At 53.2% G+C, this 17,802-nt stretch overlaps 3 protein-coding genes across 21 annotated transcripts in view; 1 reads left to right on the forward strand and 2 right to left on the reverse strand.

Annotated features, from left to right (window-relative positions):
- Positions 1-9: 9 nt before the first annotated feature.
- On the reverse strand, positions 10-8,900 carry VAMP4 (vesicle associated membrane protein 4). 2 transcript variants are annotated; one of them, XR_010622582.1, is made up of 8 exons: positions 8,742-8,900; positions 8,483-8,529; positions 8,122-8,172; positions 2,697-2,797; positions 1,805-1,884; positions 1,075-1,126; positions 268-358; positions 10-128 (listed from the first exon to the last, which is right to left on the reverse strand). XR_010622582.1 is itself a non-coding variant. In XM_065743472.1 (7 exons), exons 1-7 carry the CDS (start codon positions 8,805-8,807, stop codon positions 330-332), a joined length of 426 nt encoding a protein of 141 aa, XP_065599544.1. In that variant the 5' UTR covers positions 8,808-8,900; the 3' UTR covers positions 10-329. The 2 variants fall into 2 exon arrangements, 1 of the variants encoding a protein (XP_065599544.1); XM_065743472.1 differs by having other exon boundaries at positions 10-358.
- A 472-nt stretch (positions 8,901-9,372) lies between these two features.
- MYOC (myocilin) lies at positions 9,373-11,470 on the forward strand. Of its 2 annotated transcripts, XM_065746705.1 has the most exons (3): positions 9,373-9,936; positions 10,304-10,423; positions 10,558-11,470. In XM_065746705.1, the coding sequence occupies exons 1-3, from the start codon at positions 9,438-9,440 to the stop codon at positions 11,340-11,342; spliced, it is 1,404 nt and encodes a 467-aa protein (XP_065602777.1). In that variant the 5' UTR covers positions 9,373-9,437; the 3' UTR covers positions 11,343-11,470. The 2 variants fall into 2 exon arrangements, with proteins under 2 accessions (XP_065602777.1, XP_065602769.1); XM_065746697.1 differs by lacking the exon at positions 10,304-10,423 and having other exon boundaries at positions 9,377-9,936.
- Positions 11,471-14,721: 3,251 nt separating this feature from the next.
- The window catches only part of PRRC2C (proline rich coiled-coil 2C), a 61,143-nt gene continuing 58,062 nt past the window's right edge, over positions 14,722-17,802 (reverse strand). For 13 of the 17 annotated variants that reach the window (XM_065743604.1, XM_065743632.1, XM_065743718.1 and 10 more), the window contains one exon: positions 14,722-14,999. In XM_065743604.1, the coding sequence (XP_065599676.1) occupies positions 14,742-14,999 (258 nt within the window). In that variant the 3' untranslated portion in view covers positions 14,722-14,741. Of the gene's footprint in view, positions 15,000-17,149; positions 17,414-17,802 lie in introns of those variants that run through there. The other 4 variants (XM_065743621.1, XM_065743665.1, XM_065743659.1 and 1 more) reach the window with 2 other exon arrangements.

Below are 17,802 nucleotides of genomic sequence, written 5' to 3' on the forward strand. Positions count from 1 at the left end.
TTTACCATATATACAGACGAACCATAACGGCAGGTAGACGGCTCCGAACCAGAGACCCAGCATCCCACAGAACAGGCGGTCTGGGAACTGAATCTTCTGTTATAAAAGTCTGACAGCAGGAGCAGGAACTTGACAAAAATAATAATAATAAGAAGAAAGGGTCAGTTGGCAGTTCTCAGAAAGCTCTGTTAGAACTGGCTACTTGCCGCCGCCGCCTCCTCGCTCCTCGGAGAAAAACAACTTCAAAGCTATATACAGATATCTCACTTAAGTTACACAGCAGTTTGTTTATCCCAGAGCCAGCTCCAGCGATGCCTCCAGCTGACCCATCAGGTATGGTACTTCAGGACTATGGGTACTGGAAAATAAAACACAAACAGGCTCTCAGCCAAACACCTTCACGTGCGACAGTGACACTCTCAGAGAGAGAACTCCTCATCTTTGTGGTGACAAACACCAAGCAGCCACAAGGGAAAGCGTGTCTTCAAGCCCAAGCCAATGCAAGCAGCTGCCAGCACACATGCTAGACAACATTTCCTGTCACCTTCATCTCCTTCCAGCTTCCCAAAATTAAACCAGATGGGATTTTCCATCAGTCCCTCTCTCTCTCTCTCTCCAGTGCTCCCACGTTGCTGCCAGCTCTGCTTCTCCTTGCTCCTAGCTGTGTGTCAGGCCACGAGTGTTTTGATGAAGCACAAGAACTGTTATGGACTACTGCTGGAGGCATCTCTACGGGACACAAACCCTCCAGACCCACTGGCACAGAAAAGCTCCATTACTGTGCAGTGCCAACCCTCCATCAGAACAGAGTTGGCAACACAGTGCTGGCTTTCTGTGGCAATAGTCCGTAAGACTTGGATTGAACCTGCTCCTCTCCAGGTACATTCAAGCTCTGCAGAACAGAAGCACAGTGTGGGCTACAGCCACCACTCACAACTGCTGAACAGAGTGAAGCCCAATGGCAGGAACTCGGGTGCTCTCCCCCAAGGGACAGCAGCAACAGTGTCACTCACAGTGTGCAAAGCAACATGAATTTCAGCACTAGAATGGGTGGGGTGACCTGGAGCTACTCACTGATGATCACGAGCAGGAGGACGACGGCCACCAGCGCTATGATTGCCTTCATCTGCAAGAGGAGCACAGATGCACATTACACGTGGCACCCCGTGTAGCTTCTGCATCTTTTCAGCTAGAAAAATGCTGAAATTCTTTTTCCCACCAGTGCCTGTTTTCGTGCAGCCAGAAAACAAACTTCCCAAGACAGGTTTCTGTTGAGAAATATGTCTGGAGATTGCTGTACACAAACTCGCCAGAAAGCCCCCAGCTGATGCCTTCCTGACCCTGCAGAGAAGGGATGCCTTGGCCTGGGCAGACCTGGCTTCATCAGAAGAAATGAAGGAGATGCTACCAACTCAAAGCTCAGATGCCCTCCCTTGCAGAGCACAAGCAGATGGCTCAGGAGGGAGGATGGCTTCAAATCATCTTGCCAGGAACACCACACCTCACACCCTTCCTCATCTCACAGGGCCAGCATCCAGCCTGGCTAACTGAACATGAGTTCCCCAGGGAGCAAGCACGAGAGATGCCTCCAGCTGGCTCCTATAACCAGCTGCACCACCCCCGTGCGTGCCTCCAAGACATCACACCTGCACAGTTCACACTACTACGAGCAAACCTACAGGACAGGAACACTCTCTGGCATAAACTGCTCCCTTGTGGTGCTCCTGGCACACAAACTGACGCTGTTGTTTGGCCCAAAGGCTAAAGGACCTGCATAAAGAAAACCATTCCAGTTCTTGCTCACCTTGCAGCCTCGCCACCACATCTGCCTTCGAAGTTGTTTGGCTCTGTTGCTAAATGCTGTTGCATTGTCTGATAAACTCTCTGTTGAAGACAAAAACAGAGGCAGTTCAGTAGTGCACACAGCCAGAACACCCACTCATCCCACAAACCCCACTAAGTTTCAAACTTGGCAGTGAGGGAGAAGACCAACCACAGAGATTCACCATAGCCACAGGGGATGCCAACAGGACACCCCTTGCTAGGGAGCACAAAGACCTGCAGTCCCCCCGAGCCCCCTTTGTCCTGGATGTCCTCTGAGGACAGGAATTCATTTTTGCAAGCCAGCAAGCAGCAGATGGCTGAAGTGCTTAGGGCTGACACGAGACAGACCAACCTACATCAGCTTGAAGGACCAATTAGGTCACAGCATCCAAATGCCTCCAAACTAAAGCCTAGGCATTTCCATGCCTTAATCTTTTCCAAGGCTGACTTCACATCACTACAGTGACAGTGCACTGGGCTCTGCTGAGCACCAGCTGGATGCTGTGTATGCAAAAGGAGGCCAATGGGCAGCTGCAGTGAGAGAGGGACTGATTCCTGAGGGTGGTTAGAGCCTTACACACAGCCTGCTGAGCAACCAACCACCCCAGGGTGAGATACCAATGGGGGACCTATGGACACCAGTTAGAGTGGGCTGGGGCTGTGCAGAGCAGCAGCAGAAGGTGGAAAGAAGAAAACGGAGGCACAGAGTTCGTTCTGCAGCCCAAGGCTGGGACACCACTCCCAGGCAAAAAGAAATACAAGCCTAAATCTGTCACTGGACACTTTCTGAGCTGAAATTGGGTAACCTGGTCCAGCAGTGGGTAAGAGGTGCAGGGAAAAGGACGGAGATAGCAGAGCATTTCTCACCACACCTGATTTATCCTGCAGGTCATCCAGCCGCTCGCCCCTTTCAATCACCTTTGTGATGTTCTCCTGCATAACATCGATGACTTCGTCCACCTGGTTCTGGACACTAGAGCAGAGCAAAGGAAACCAGCGTGAGCAGAGGGAAGCACGTCCCACCAGCTGCACACTGCAGCACCAGCCCTCGCTCTGTGCTGCACGTGATGGGACCTGGGGAGCTCGCTGGCAAAAACCCAAGGGGTCAGCAGTGGAGGGAGGCCGATGGGATGCTGAGAAAGTAAAGAGGCATGGCACTGTGTGGGGTGGGAGGCTGGCAACCCCAGACAGCGCAGAGGAATGCAAGCAGCTACAAGAAAGCCCTAAGTCAGCACACCAGGGCCAGGTGCAGCAATCCAAACACACAACGTGTGTGGAAATCACCTTCAGAAGCACTCATCTGTCTGTGATTTTAAACTGAACAGCTTTAGAGCAGTGCAGGAGCATCAGAATGCTATGGAGTTGGAAACCTCTCACGCATAAACACAGCGAGAAAAGGCACTGATGGGGTGGGTGCTGTAGAGGAGTTCACATCAAAGGGGGGAAAAAAATAGACAAAACAATCACACCTCATCCTTGCAGACTTCACAGAACTCAGCACTGCGCCGCTGCTAAATAACCTGGAGCGACATCAAAGCAAGATGTGCTCCCCTGCCCAGGAACCGAGCTGCTGAATGAGACCCACTCTGCCAGGGGCATCGAGAGGGCAGAAAAGAAATGGCTGACGTGAAGTGAACCAACTCATTACAATCCATCTTCTCAGGGTTACACAACGCGGTGGGTAGTCCTCTCAGTGAGCAGCAGCCTCAGTCGCACCCGCGGGGTTATTATAAATGCATTTATTCACTCCATAAAAAAGCCACGCTGGTGAGAGAGAAAAATTCCCCCGGTGGAAAAATACTGCTACGTTCCGGGTTGTATTTTGGAGCTAATACACTTGTATTTTCCTGGAGATAGAAATAAGAGATTTCTCAGGGCCCGAGGGAGACAATAGGGTACGTGTGAGACATACCGATCCCAGAAAGTCAGAGGGAACAGCAGTGTCTTGGAGGCAACAAGACAGAAATAGCTCCAGATCACTCGCTCTGCGTGAAGTCCTATGCTGGATTTGTGTTACACTGATTTTAAAATATTTAAATACTTTAAAGGGATTAAAATGCATTGAGTGTTTACCAAGTATGCACTCAAAGAGCCATTGCAATGCCATCCAGTCCCAGAGAACCTGATGAGAACCATATAATCCACACCATGGCCTGGAGAAATGGGGCCAAAAGAGATCCAGAGCAGCTTACCCAAGGCTGGGCCCTGCAGAACAAGGAGCAGGGCCCCACTCCCGAGCCCCAGCCAATGCTCTATCTAAATAGAAGCCACTGTGTCCCTAATTAAAAGACACCGAGTTCTGGTTCACACTGACCTAATTCTCATGTCTCCCTAGCAGCTACGTGCCTCTCACTGAGGAGATGTTTGCACTGAGATGCACACACAAGGAGCAGCTGCAACAGTGGCTTCAATGGAAAAGCATACGTTTACTTATCCTTCCAAAACCAGGCAAGGAAAGTCACTAAAAGGCTTCTACCCCCTGTAGGAGCTCCACAGAGCTGGAAACAGCAGCATGAAGGGGCTTCATGCATTGCAGGTCAGGTTTTGTAGTGCCTCTGCACTGCAGCTTCCGCAGTTGGAACAGACAGGGGAACCCTCTGAAGCCAATTTTTGACTCATCAGCTCTCATACGGCACACGCCAGACTCTGAAAGCACACCTAAGAACCTTGCTGTACTCTGGATGCATTGGGTGGATGCACAGACACCACGAAGAAGCACGTTCTGCAAGGGAATTTCTTCCCCTTGGAACAACAGGCAAGTCCCAGCTCAGAGCTGCAAGCAATGCTAACAGAGCTCGGGGTGAGAGAGGGAAGCAGAAACATCTGCTATCCCAAGCGAGCCAACTTGGCAAAAACTCTGAGGATTTAAACATCACTTTTGCAGGAAGAAGACTACCTTTTCAGTATGTAAATACTTCTGAAAACATTGACTGGATTCAGAATAGAGAGATTTCCTCCTGCAACAGATGTGTAGGCAAGCTATCTTGGTACAAGCAGCAAGGGAGCACACCAGGGTACGATGCACACAGGAACGTGCAGTGCAATGCCACCTGTGCCCCCCAAACCTGCACAGTGCAACAGAAATGCTGCTGCATGGAAAGCAGACGTGTCTGAGCACCCTGATACTCTCAGATATCTGATACACGAGAAAAGCCAGGAGAAAACAGAAGGGATTGCAGCAGGTAATGAAACTTTCATCTCCAGGGTCCCACACAGTGCCTCAACCAGCAGCAGCCCATTCCTGCCTTCCACCCTCTCCTTCCTACCACAACAAGAGATGCCTCTCCACAAAGGGGCCGAAAGATGCACAACCTACGCATCAATTCGCATCAGTTTGGCACGCCTGAGGTTGGAAACTCAAGTCACATCAATTGGAAAATATTTTCTTGCTTTACTTGGCAAAACGAATTGCCTAATACAGAGTGCATTTCCTGTTCAGGAGCTGTTGGCTTTTGACACATTTCATGTATTTCACTCCTACTAGATTTCCAACAGAAATCAAGTAGACTAGACATGTGCCAGGAGAGAGAGCAAGACTCAAGCATCAAATATCCCACAAGGCCCTTCTCACCAATGACTGCAAATATGCTTTTAGCAAGGACAGCAAGTGCACACTGGTGTCAGATCAGCAGGAAGAGATCCACCAGTACTCAGCTGGGCTCAGGCTCTACCTGTGCTCAGCCTGGCCTGATGTAGGAAGCAGCAGCCTTTCCATTTTGGACATACCAGGTTAGCTACTGAAAAACTCTCTAGTCCAGTCTAGCCCAGACATCGTAAACACGCCACGCACACACCACAAGATGGGCTGCTCAAGGCTACTCGTTGTCTCTAAGGTGGCTGTTTACAGCCAGCATGACACACTTCTATTTTCCACCCCAGGAGATGCGGTGGTATTAATAGTGCTGTGTACTCTGGTGCAAATTATATCCCATCACCCCCTGTTGTGGCTGGAACCCCAGGAAAAGGCAACAGGACCGAGCTGTGCAGGAGGGCAGAGGCAGGAGGATGTGCTCAGCAAGGCACAGCTGCCCACAGAGCTCTGCTGTCCTCAGCACAGGGTGTCAGCACAGAAATACACCACAGATCACTGCCTCCAAGCTGCTCCTTCAACACAGCTGCGAGGAACAAAGTGGCTGCTGCCTCTTTGGAGCCCTGAAAGGAGGCAGGACACTGAGGCCTAAAGTGTTACCCTTCAAGGGGAAGTCTGGGTTACGGATGGGGTCCATAGCACATCCATCCACCTGCGTTGAGAGCCCGGCCCTGGGAAGCTCCTGCCAGTTGCTGCCTTCAAGCCAATCCCCAAATTCTCCCCTCTTCAGGACGTGACATGGGCCTTTAGCCGGAGTCTCTGGGGTGCAGTCTGAGAGCCAGAGATGGTGGTCATCCCTGTTGGTGCAACTAGAAAAATCACAGGGCCAAGATCTCGCTCCTAGTGAACCATACGAGCGTGCTGAGCCTCATCTCCAGCACTCTTCCCCCTCCAGGTTTTGCACTGTTCCCCCAGCGTGTCCTTCTGCAGCCAAGACAGCTTCGAGGCTCTCTGCTGCCAGACTCTTATACAGACCCAAGTCCCCTCGTTGCCAAGGACAGCTAGGTAAAGTTTCCAGTCTTGCCTGTCACATTCAACATGTCCTCCACCATTGCTCCCACGATCCCATTACTTTTTCCTCTGCCTAGTCCTCCATCCAGTTTCACTTTACACCTATCTTCACACCTCATTCCCTCCAGTAACATACAGCTCCAGTCTCTCTGGCTTTGCCCAGCTACGCCCCAGCTCTCCAAACACTCCAACTCCTCCCTAAAAATGCCCTTTCCCTATAGAGTTTCAGCAGCAACATACCCCTGCTTTTCCTCTTCCACTGAAAAAGGAAACAAACAGGCATTGATTCATCTGCCACAAGGGCTGGTTTGATCAGAAACTCAAGAATAAACTCCACAAGAAGCAACTACTGCGTACTGCAACAGACTGCTACATGCTGCAATAAACACTGATGGGAACAGAAGATAGATACACTCTAGAGACCAGAGCCTAGATGGATGAAGCCACTTTCAATCCCAAGGGACATTTCCCATACCTGCTCCACCAGACAAGCAGCCTCGTGCCCCTGTACATGCTGTGACAAGACTGGTGCCCAGCTATGAACCCACCAGCTCCCACCATCTCCTGCATAACTCAGGTGCACTTTGCCTCTCAAGATAACGCACCTCCTAAAGCTGACGCTGAATCACCAGGCCAGAGGTTGGCTGAGTTGTGCAGTTCACCTGGCCCAGCCCTCCTACTCAGCCAGTCCCACAGCATCAACAACCTGTTTACGAGGCTCTTATTGGGGATGGCATCCAAAGTCTTACTAAAGAAAAAAAACCAACAAAACAACAGCCCCTACCCACATGTTTGTGCTAACAAACCGTGCCAAACAGACTTGCCCAGACCCAAATTACATTGCTTTTTGGGCTGAAAAGACACATTTGCCTCCTTTGGTTAGGAACTCCAATTCAAATCCACAAACTCCTAAAATTCCATAATTAAATCACTTTGCTGTGGACTTGTAAAACTCAGAATTTTCCCTAATTACGTCTCACCTAGAAGAGCCTAATTTACACTAGCTCCCAATGACTCATCTCAGAGATGCACCGGCTGCTTCCTGCCATGACAAAAACATCCCTAATGAAGAGTAACTCCAAGGCTGCACAGGAGACAACCTATTCTGAGTAACACCTGGCCATCAGCCCCTGCACTGATTTCTGTCCTGCCTTTGTGGAGGCCAGCAAAGGCAACAGCACAACACAAGACACGGGTCTGTGAGTAATCTGTTCTTCCCATTAAGTATCACCATCACTTCCCTAGTTTGAAAGCAAGGGGCTAATGAGAGCCCAGAGCATCACCCAGGAAATGAATCACCTGGAGGATTCAGCGCTCCTTCCTTCCTCCTTGCCCTGTTACAGCCAATAATCCTGCTCCAGTTGTAAAGTGTTCCTGTTTCGCTTCATCTGCTTTAACCCCACTGTGGTCACCTCTACAACATCACCACTAGGATTTAGCACAGGCTTTGGAAATTCCACCATTTCTGTGATAAAGTTCTACCCCTCTGCTGCTATCAAAGCACGATCCCTTGGTAACCTGAAACAAACTTGATTTTCCTTAGCTGGGGACAGGTGGGATGAGAAATTACAGACAGGTGAAACAAAGCACGAGCCACGTTCCCATTGAGAACTACAGAAAAATACCTTGCTAACAGAGCAGGAGAAGACTGTAATGTCAGCATATTATCTGAATGACACAAAAGAACATGAACTTACTGCCTGATCTTGTCATTTCTGGGTCCAAATCTTGGTCCAGAAGGCCCTCTCCTGCAGCAGAAAAAAAAGAGGAATTATGACAGCAGATACAATGAAAACGTGAAACGAAATCAAAGACTTAAGGTAAGCAGCACCAGCACTTTGTGGCTGGAGCACTGTCCTCGTGCCTCCTGTTAGTTCCTCTCAGGTCACACAGCACATGGAGCACGCCAGCTTCATACAGGTCATGCTTCTTCAGCCTTAACTCAAGGCTCTGAGGAATCACCCCAAAGGAAATGAAGGTTTTGATCACAGCAAGCCCCCATCACAGTGCCAGACCTTTAGGTATCACACACCCTACAGCATCCGTTCAGAAACTCACAAGAAAAAGTCTTCCTCTTCATCCGAGTCCTCCTCCAAAAGGTTCCTCTGCGAACAAAGAAAAGCATCGTCAATAAGCAGCGGCTGCACGCGACTTTCAGCCTTCAGGACATCACCAGCACCTTCAGAGCGCCGGGCAGCGGAGAGCCCCATAAGGAGAGCATCACTGCCGCTCTCCAGGTACCGCAGCACACCGGGCGCGGGGCAACCGCGCATCCCGACGGCAGCGGACCTAAGGACCCGGGCCGGGCCGCACTTACCCGCTCGCTCTTCACCGAGCCCGTCACCTCGTCGTCGTTCAGGTGCCGCTTGAATTTGGGCGGCATGATCCGTGCCGGGAGGAGACGCGTGGAGGACGGGAGCGGCCCCTCAGAGCGCTGCAGGCCGGGCCGGCGGCAAATGGCCGCCGCGATAGGAACCGCGCTGCGCCATCGATGCGCTCCGCCGAGCGCCGAGCGATTCACCGCGGGGCGGAGGGGGCGTGGTCCACGCCGGTGGGCGTGGCCTGTGTCTATGGGCGTGGTCAGCGGGATGCCCGCTGGGGTGGGGGCCCGGGAGTACTATAGCGGGGAAATTTCCACCTCCCGGCCCCGTGCGGCTCTGCCTTGTGCCCCTCGGCGCTTCTCCGCCCGCTCCCCCCCCCCCCAGAAGTGTTTCCCCGTCCCTGGCAGCCACGCGTCCCCCCGCAGCACCACCACGGGGAGCAACCCCCGGCGATAGGCAACCCAGAGCCTCCCCGTACCGCACCCTGGGTCCCCTGGGGGGTCCCGCCGTCCCAGCGCCGGCCTCGCCTCCCCACCGCAGCCCTGGCACGCGGCCGCGCAAATATTTTGGCCTCGGCCACCGCACGCTGCCGGAGCTTTGCCAGCGGGCGGCACGGGGGGGAGCGCGGGGATCTGGAAGGTTCCCGCGGCCCTATAAAGGCGGCCGGGCTGCGCGGGGTGGTGAGCGGGACCATGCAGGGTGCTTGGCTGCCGCTGCTGCTGGTGGGGGGCCTGGCCCTGAGCGCCCGCGGGGACCCCGCAGCCCTGCTTCGGCGCGACAACGATGCCAGCGGGAGATGCACCTACACCTTCACGGTGGCCAGCCCCGGCGAGGCCAGCTGCCCCGAGGCCGGCGGGGTAGCCCAGCTACGCGCCGAGCTGGCCGCCCTCACTGCCCGCCTGAGCCGCCTGGAGGGAGCTGGGGGCATGGGGGGCTCGGGGCCGAGGGGGGCTGATGTGAGCAGTGTGTGGTCGCGAGGTCCCCAGCGAGCGGCCCCGGGGGGGTGCGAGGAGCTGCAGCGGGCGGTGGAGCGGCTGGAGGAGGACAAGGGGAGGTTGGAGAGGGAGAAAGAGGAGCTGGGCCGGCGGCTGGAGAGCAGCACCCAGGAGATCGCCCGTCTCAGGGCCGCGCGCTGCCCACCGGGTACCGGGGGGGTGCCCGGCCGCGACGCCATGCGCTCTGCCGGCAAAGGTCAGTGCTGGGGGATGGGAGTCTGTGGGCATCCCCTCCCCACCCCGAATCCTGCGTCCTCCCCACGCCATCGGGTCCCCCCCATCCAGCCCTGCAGCCTGCAACCCCCACTCGGGGCATTTGCCTTTGGCCCCCAAAACAGTGCCCACCCACTGCGAGGGGCAGCACCCAGCTTAGGGACCCCACACCCCTTCCCTGTCTGTACCCCAGGATTCCACCCAAGGGCCATTAAACCCCACAATGGGGTCAGTGGTGTCCCCCAGCCCTGGGTCACCGACGCACCCTAGTCAGATGTTAGCACTTCGGGGGGGGGGCTGGGCTGAGGGGATGGTGCTGGGGCTCACCCGGCTGCCTGGCCCCCCCGCAGCCTCCAGGTGGGAGCCGGAGCCCCTCGGCTACCAGGAGCTGAAGTCGGAGAGGACAGAGCTCCCTGCGTCCCGGCTGCTGGAGGAGACGGCGCTCGGCCGCCCGCGAGTCGAGGACTCGGGTACTGCTCCAGGACTGGGCAGGGGAGGTGTGAGGGGAATCGGGGGGGGGAGAGGAAACTGGGGCCGGGGGAGCCCCGGGGCGCTCCGTGACCGCAGCTCCGTCCCTAACGCATCCATCCTGCTGTCCCCACAGGCTGCGGTGAGCTGGCGTGGGTAGGGGAGCCGGTGGTGCTGGGCCGGGCCGACACCATCGCCGGCAAGTACGGGGTGTGGATGAAGGACCCCGAGCCCGTGGCCCCTTTCACACGGGAGACCACGTGGCGCGTGGACACGGTGGGCACGGAGGTGCGCCAGCTCTTCCAGTACGAGGCGGCCGAGCAGCTGGCCCGCGGTTACCCCGCCAAGGTGCACGTCCTGCCCCGGCCCCTGGAGAGCACCGGGGCTGTGGTCTATCGTGGTGGGCTCTTCTTCCAACTGCGCCGCTCCCGCGCGCTGGCCCGCTATGACCTGCGGGCTGAGGCCATCTCCGCCGAGCGGGAGCTGCCCGGTGCCGGCTACCACGGGCAGTACCCGTACTCGTGGGGTGGCTACACCGACATCGACCTGGCGGTGGACGAGACGGGGCTGTGGGCGGTGTACAGCACCGAGAAGGCCAAGGGCGCCATCGTCCTCTCCAAGCTGGATCCCGAGACGCTGGAGATCCGGCGCACCTGGGAGACCAACATCCGCAAGCAGTCGGTGGCCAACTCCTTCATCATCTGCGGCACGCTCTACACTGTCAGCAGTTACTCCGCGCCCAACGCCACCGTCAACTTCGCCTATGACACGGCCACCGGCTCCAGCCGCAGCCTCAGCATCCCCTTCGAGAACCGCTTCCAGTACCTCAGCATGGTGGACTACAACCCGGCGGAGCGGCGGCTCTTCGCCTGGGACAGCTACAACATGGTGTCCTACCCCGTGCGCCTCGCCCACGCCTGAGTGCCGCCCGGCTTCCTGCTGGCACGTCCTGCCAAGAAACGCCGTTGTGCTCCATGAAACGAAGCGCTTCTCCGGGGCTGAGCGGGTGAATGTGTCTCTCTCTGACCCTCGTGGGGCTGAGTGGGTGCTGCTGGCTCCCAGCCCCACGGGCAGGCTGCCTTCCTGCTGCGCCACGGAGCGGGACTGGTGAGGGGGCAGCTTCAGCCACGGTGGCCCTCGAGCAGCCAGGAGCCCCCATGCTGCCCCACTGCATCTGGCCTTGCCTCTCCTCGCCTTGCCAGCAGCTCTCCCATGCTGCTTCCAGAACCCGTGGTTATCACTATTTATTGTAGATAAAGGCTGTAGGAGGCTTGCTACCCTCTCGGCTCGGGGGGAGGATGCCCCAATAAATGCTGCAGTATTAAATCAGAACAAACGTCTGAGTTTCAACTGCTGAACTCCAGAGATTTGCTTAATTACAAACGCTGTTAGGAGGTGCAGGGGGCAGCACTGGTCACCTGGTGCCACCCCCAGGGTGGGGGACAGAACGGCAGTGGACAAAGGGATGCTGCAGGAACCAAGGCAACTAGGCCGAGGTCTGCAACACCTGCACGTGGCTCCACATGCAGGACTGCGTTGAGGAGCGGCCCAGCAGCGCCCTGGGGGAGGCTGAGCCCAGGGGTGAGGCTGTCCCATGACTCCCAACAGCACAGCGTGGCCACCCCGCCATCGACCGCAGCCCCACACCTGCCCTGCACACCTGCTGGGCACTCTATGAGGGCTGAGAGCTGCAGGGCAAAGGGGCACAGTGCGGGCACAGCTGCCAGCAATAAACTTCAGTCTGTCACAGCACTCGTGGCCATCTGCACCCCAGGGCAGCCGGCCCTCTGCCTCAGTCTGAAAGCAGCCCTGGGAGTGGAGATAGAGCTGAGGTGGGAAGGACCCCGAAACGCCACGGGGTTCTGAGCAGGGACACCCACAGCTCCATCAGCTCTCAGAGCTCACCCAGCCTGACCTCAGCACCTGGGCAGGAGGCACTGCAGGCGTCCACGGCCACAGGGATGGGGTGGACGGGCCCACATGTGCCTGCTCCTCCCCCCTGGGGATGAAGGGACAGTTTGTTCCCAGGCACAGCAGAGCTCAGGGAGGCACTAGGAGCAGACAGACACACTGAGCCCAGGAATTCACACCTCCCGCTCCCTGCCAGCACCGGGGGCTTTTCAGGCTGGGAAATCCGTCGTTTAATTGACTAAGAAAATAAATGAAGAGGAGCCAAGGTACACAGGATTTCCAGAAAGCCAGGCTTGAGCTGAACAGCAGTAAAGGCACGAATGGACTTAGCAGGCTATTCAAAGCAAGCCCAGAGAATCCCTCCCCTCCCAAAGCCCAGCAGAAAGGTTGAGCTGAGCAGGGTCATCACACTGACCAAAAACCCAGCGAGTTCCCCAAGAACAGCTTCCCAATTCATGGGCCTCATCCCCCCGAGCACTGACCACAGCACTGCCTGTCCTTTTCCCATACCAATCAAATCAGCCCTTCGTGTGTGCCATGACCTACCCGAGAAATACGTCTGCACAGCGCTGCAGGTGACAATGCCTTCATCTATTCCTGCACTGCAACGCCCAGGACTGAGAGCAGCAGGACACACTGCAGGGCCGAACTCCTGGCACAGCTCCACCGAAGTCAGGGTGCCTGGGGTCTTCACTGGAGAGCAGCAGAGGGAGAGCAGCAGCAGTTTCCCTGCGCCTGGCGTCCTGCAGCACTGTGCTAATCATGAGATTACCAGGATAATGTTATTTAGAGAATACTTTATTAGTTTCTGTAATCAAACCCATGTAAATAAGACCGTACATATTTAATACAGTGCGTTACCCCTGTACAAATGGAAAAAAAACAAATTAAGTTTAACATTTCTAGACCAATATGGCTGTTAATTTCTGTACAATGCCAACTCACACTACAAGTGGGAGACTTTGTTCCAAAGTTGACATCACAGCTAAAGTTTCCAAAAGTTCAAATTATATATATATTTATATAAAAGATAACCAAGAGCGATTCACTAGGCATCAATAGCAGCAACAGCCCCTCCAGCCTCTGCACTCATCGGAACGAAATTATACACATTAGGCCTTCAACTCACTCTTCTTTCCAAAAGAAAAGGAAATAAAAATAAGTAACAACAACAACAACAACAACAAAAATCCCAGAAAGAAACCAGCAAGTTCTGCTACTGATGTGGTACCTGGTGCTTTTTATTAGCTTCTCAGTCATTGTCTGGAAAAAAAAAACCTCTAGAATAACATTATTAAAAACAGCTCCGGTATAGCACAGTCACTACTACATATCATAAGCAGGTACAGGATATCTTACATTCACAGAAGTATCATACAGTACTGTCCTACAGCTATAATACTAGAGGATACGATTAAAAAGGCATTATCTGACTTGATTCTACGTTCCAGCACACTGTGGGCAGGGAAGTGGTGCGACGCAGCTCTGATCTAAAGAATGCACCTTTTAGATAAGGTTCTCTTTAATCCAACAAGGTTCCTTTTATTCTCGTGGCACAGCTCTAAGTGCTCATTGCTGCATACAGACACAAGCTGGAAACCGTTTCAAGATCACTCGCTCCATACAAAGATAGCTGGACAGAGGTGAACAGAGTAACTGAGACTATTGATGCAGTTAACCTTTCCACTCCAGAGGTGAACGACTGAGGGTGTAGAGAACACAAGTGGCCAAGTAGCACTTTCATATTGTGATCTAAATACAGTATATTGTCATCCAAGAAGCAGCAGCCAGCAAAGCACTGCCTTCAGAGGGAATTCAGCACTGCCACGTTACCCTCTGTGTTACATGAAGGCCATCCTGCCAGCTGCATGAATCCCTCTGCTTAGCACAAGGTGGGAGTTTTATGTCCCTAAAAACTTAATGCACATTACTTGGCCCAGCACCATTTTCAGATCTGCATGTTCTCATACTCGTGAGTTTGTAAAAAGATAAATAGCAGCTGAAGATCAGAAGTAAGAGTACTCATCTTGTCAGCTAGGAACATGCCTCCCCAACCGCCTTCCTCCTCGCTCTGCTATTTCTCAGCATTCAGGCTGGGAAGCATACAGGTGTGTAAGCCAAAACATGCGCACACGTGTAACACGTGCACACTACTGAAAGCAGTCTTCATGCTGTCAGAGGAAATAACGAGCCCAAAGAGCCTAGGAGCTCATCTGGATGCACAGAAGTTTCAATTCATAACTGCAGACAGCTTCTATGTCCCTTTATTAGTCGAGAGCCCCGCAGGGAGAGAGGACTGCTGTCTCATCCTCAGGGCTATAAATTCATGCTGCTGCCTGCCACCTCCCCCATCCTCCCCTCTTCCCCTCCCCCCCCCGCCCCCCCCTCACCTCCAAGGAAATACAGCCTCTAAGATTTTGTTTCCTCGGTTTTGATTGCCTGAGGTTTGATTGGTCCAGTTCTAACAGGCTTTGTTGCTGCAGCAGGTGCAGGGGCAGGCTTCTCCTCTGCTTTGTCCTGGCAGACTCCTGAAGAGTCAGCGATGGCCTCGGAGGGTTTGCTCCCATTCTCATCCACTTTTTGTGCTTTGCCTCCCATCGGTTTGCTCTGCTGCTGCTCAGAAAAGAATCTCTGGGTGGACTGAAGTACCTCTGCTCTCTGCTTCGCCTTAAGAGAGAAAATATATTTACTGAAGAGATGGTACAGGAATAAACGTGACTTCACAAAAGTAACTCCCCTAAAGGAAAGGGACTGACTGCCTTGGCCAGGCTCTGCCAGAAGGGCGGTGTCTCCAGTTCCTCCCAGATGCCAGCACACCACAGCACCTGGCTCCTCAGCAGCAGCCTAACACCGTGCCTAGGCTTCCCTTCCCTTGCTCTTCATAGTCCTCACATCCAGAAGAGAGAGCCAAGGACAAGTTTCAATCATTATCTCACATCTTACATTACTAACCAGCATTACAGAACCCAGAAGTACAAAGAGCCCTGAAAGCGTACAAACAAACGGAAGTTACATTGCACAGTGTCAGACAGGACACATCTGCACACTGCATGAGCCCCACCAGCTGTCCTTTATCCAGCCCTGCACTCAGGAAGCTCAGTGTGGGGCAGGAGGAGAGAAGCAGAGTCTCCAAGCAGCCAGATTCCCCCCTCTTGCTCAGGACACAGACCTCGGGGCCTGCGATGCCAATGCAACTGAACCTAACTCAAATCTGTGCTACGGTGTAGCTGAAGCTGAATCTGCTTCCAACTCGAAGCAGGTACTCATCCTGGGAAGCACAAACCACTGTGTGGCTTTCTCTGAATCCCCCCTGATCCCACCAGTAACCTCAACTTGCACCTGTTAGGCTCAGCCTTTGTGACCCAGTGTCAAAGCTGCAGGCTTACGCTGCTCGTCAGTGGAGAGCTGCACACACCAGATGCTTCAGACCAAACACGTGGCTCTCCTCCCAAGCCCAGACACGGGTAAAGCAGGAGCTGCACTACCAGTTCAACCTTCTGGAAGCAGTTAAATGCCTTTTTAAAAATAAGACAACCTATTTTATGCAAGGAACCCCATCCACAATACAAACAACCAGAACCCATATGCCTCTCCGTATCTTGTGTATTTTACAGGAAGTTGGAGAGAAAAAAACAGCCAAAACCCAGAATGTGAGGTCTTGGCCTCGACACTGTATAGTTGCTTCAAGCAGCCAAGCTAGTAACAGAATAGAAAACAGATCTATGAACTCTGCCACACCAAACTGCAACAACAGTCTGGTTTTACTGAAGCCAGACAGACACCTGAAATCCTTTGTGTAATTTCAGATATCACCTGAGGTTAAAGCTAAAAAGCTGGATGATTTAATCACAGGCAACCAAGCATGACAAAGTAACTTACATTCTTCTCAACATCACTTGCAGGGAGATTGAGAAAGACAGGACTGCATGTCTGTATTTGCCCTGACAGGTTAGATCCAGTTTGTAATACAGACTCAAGGCAATACTCTAAAATCATCTGTTAAGTCTCCAGATGGCATCAACTGGTAGCAAAAAAATTCAGGACGGCTGGCCCATTTAAAGAGGATTAATCAATTCCTGTAACCAGAAGTCATCAGAAGAAGCATACTCTTGCTTTTATGCCTTCCCACACAAGTTACAGCCAATGGCAGTAGGTAAGCGAGCTCCTTGGCACCATCCATGCACGCAAGCAGCTCATTCTGCAGAAAGCAGCTAGATGAGCTAAGCGTACAGCATCCCTCCACAAACCCCCTGTACTGCAGTCTCTGCAGCTCGCCTTGTCCTGAAGGGTCCCAAAATGCAATAAGAAGGTACACACGACCCATTGCAGTCACCTCTTCTTCAGAACGTACCATGTCACTGCATTCTGCCAGAGAGAATTATCACAGGCACTGCAACTCACCAGGAGAAGAATGAGCAGAAAGGCTAGAAGCAAGGCTGGCTGGGACACGAGGGTTCATACCACTGCTCAGAGGTGGGGGAGATGTGACATGACAGCTAGCACTCAAGTTCACAGGCTTCATTGCTCAATCAATAACACAGTTGTCAGATGGCCCTGGGCAGCAGCAGCTGCTTCACAGCCACTCACCACAGGATCAGCTGCAAAAGGATGCTCCCTAATCACTTTTTTTTTAGTCTCAAGTTCTCATTAATAAAAAACACAAAAAAACAAAACAAAAACCAAAACAAGGTTTAGAGAAGGTCTATGTTCAGCTGTGGGAGGCCCGGCTACTGGCTTTGGCTCCAGAGGCGTTTTTAATTAAGACATGATCTGCAGACACATTCCTGCCCTACAAGCCGTCAAGACTGAACTGGTGTTAGCAGCACTGCAGTTCAAATACTAACCTTCATGTCTTGTTCAGCCTTCATCGCAGCCTGGGCCTGACTGCCTCTGGCTCCAGACACTGATCCACAGAGACCTCTGGCCACATGCGGTAAGCGAGGGTGGCTCATAAGGCCTGTGATCATCTGAGACGGCATCTGACTATGCAGTACTATTGGCAGCCTCTGAACAGGCGCTGGGAAGGTGTTAGTATATGGGGCTCTTACCAATGGAGGGAGCAGGTTAGGCTGAGAGAGGATCTAAGTGGGGGAAAAACAACAAAAAGAGACATTTAGCAATCAGAAAACTGCCAACTAGGCTGCATGTTGGCATCATCTTATAGGGGGGAAAAAAAAACACCTGCTCTGCTGTCAAACTGATGGCAAGAAAACAGGCTTTTATGTCGAGAGGCCATGCTTAAATTCCAGGAAGAAACAGCACTATAGTGCTGCTGTGCCTGCAAGCATTACTGACAACTCAGACATCGTAAGTAATAAGGGAGAAGACCCAGGCAAGGCAGTGGAGGAGTCACTACAGAAAGGCAGTGCTGAAAAATCTAGGTAGTTTCTGCTAGTTGCAACCCGAAAAAAAATCAAAACCTGGAGCCCTGCAGTCAGACACTCAAACATTAAAGCCCACAGAGAAATAT

Source organism: Cyrtonyx montezumae, unplaced genomic scaffold (assembly GCF_038088225.1).
Source record: "Cyrtonyx montezumae isolate F1298 unplaced genomic scaffold, pur_monq_1.0 scaffold_1, whole genome shotgun sequence".
Classification (NCBI taxonomy): Eukaryota; Metazoa; Chordata; class Aves; order Galliformes; family Odontophoridae; genus Cyrtonyx; species Cyrtonyx montezumae.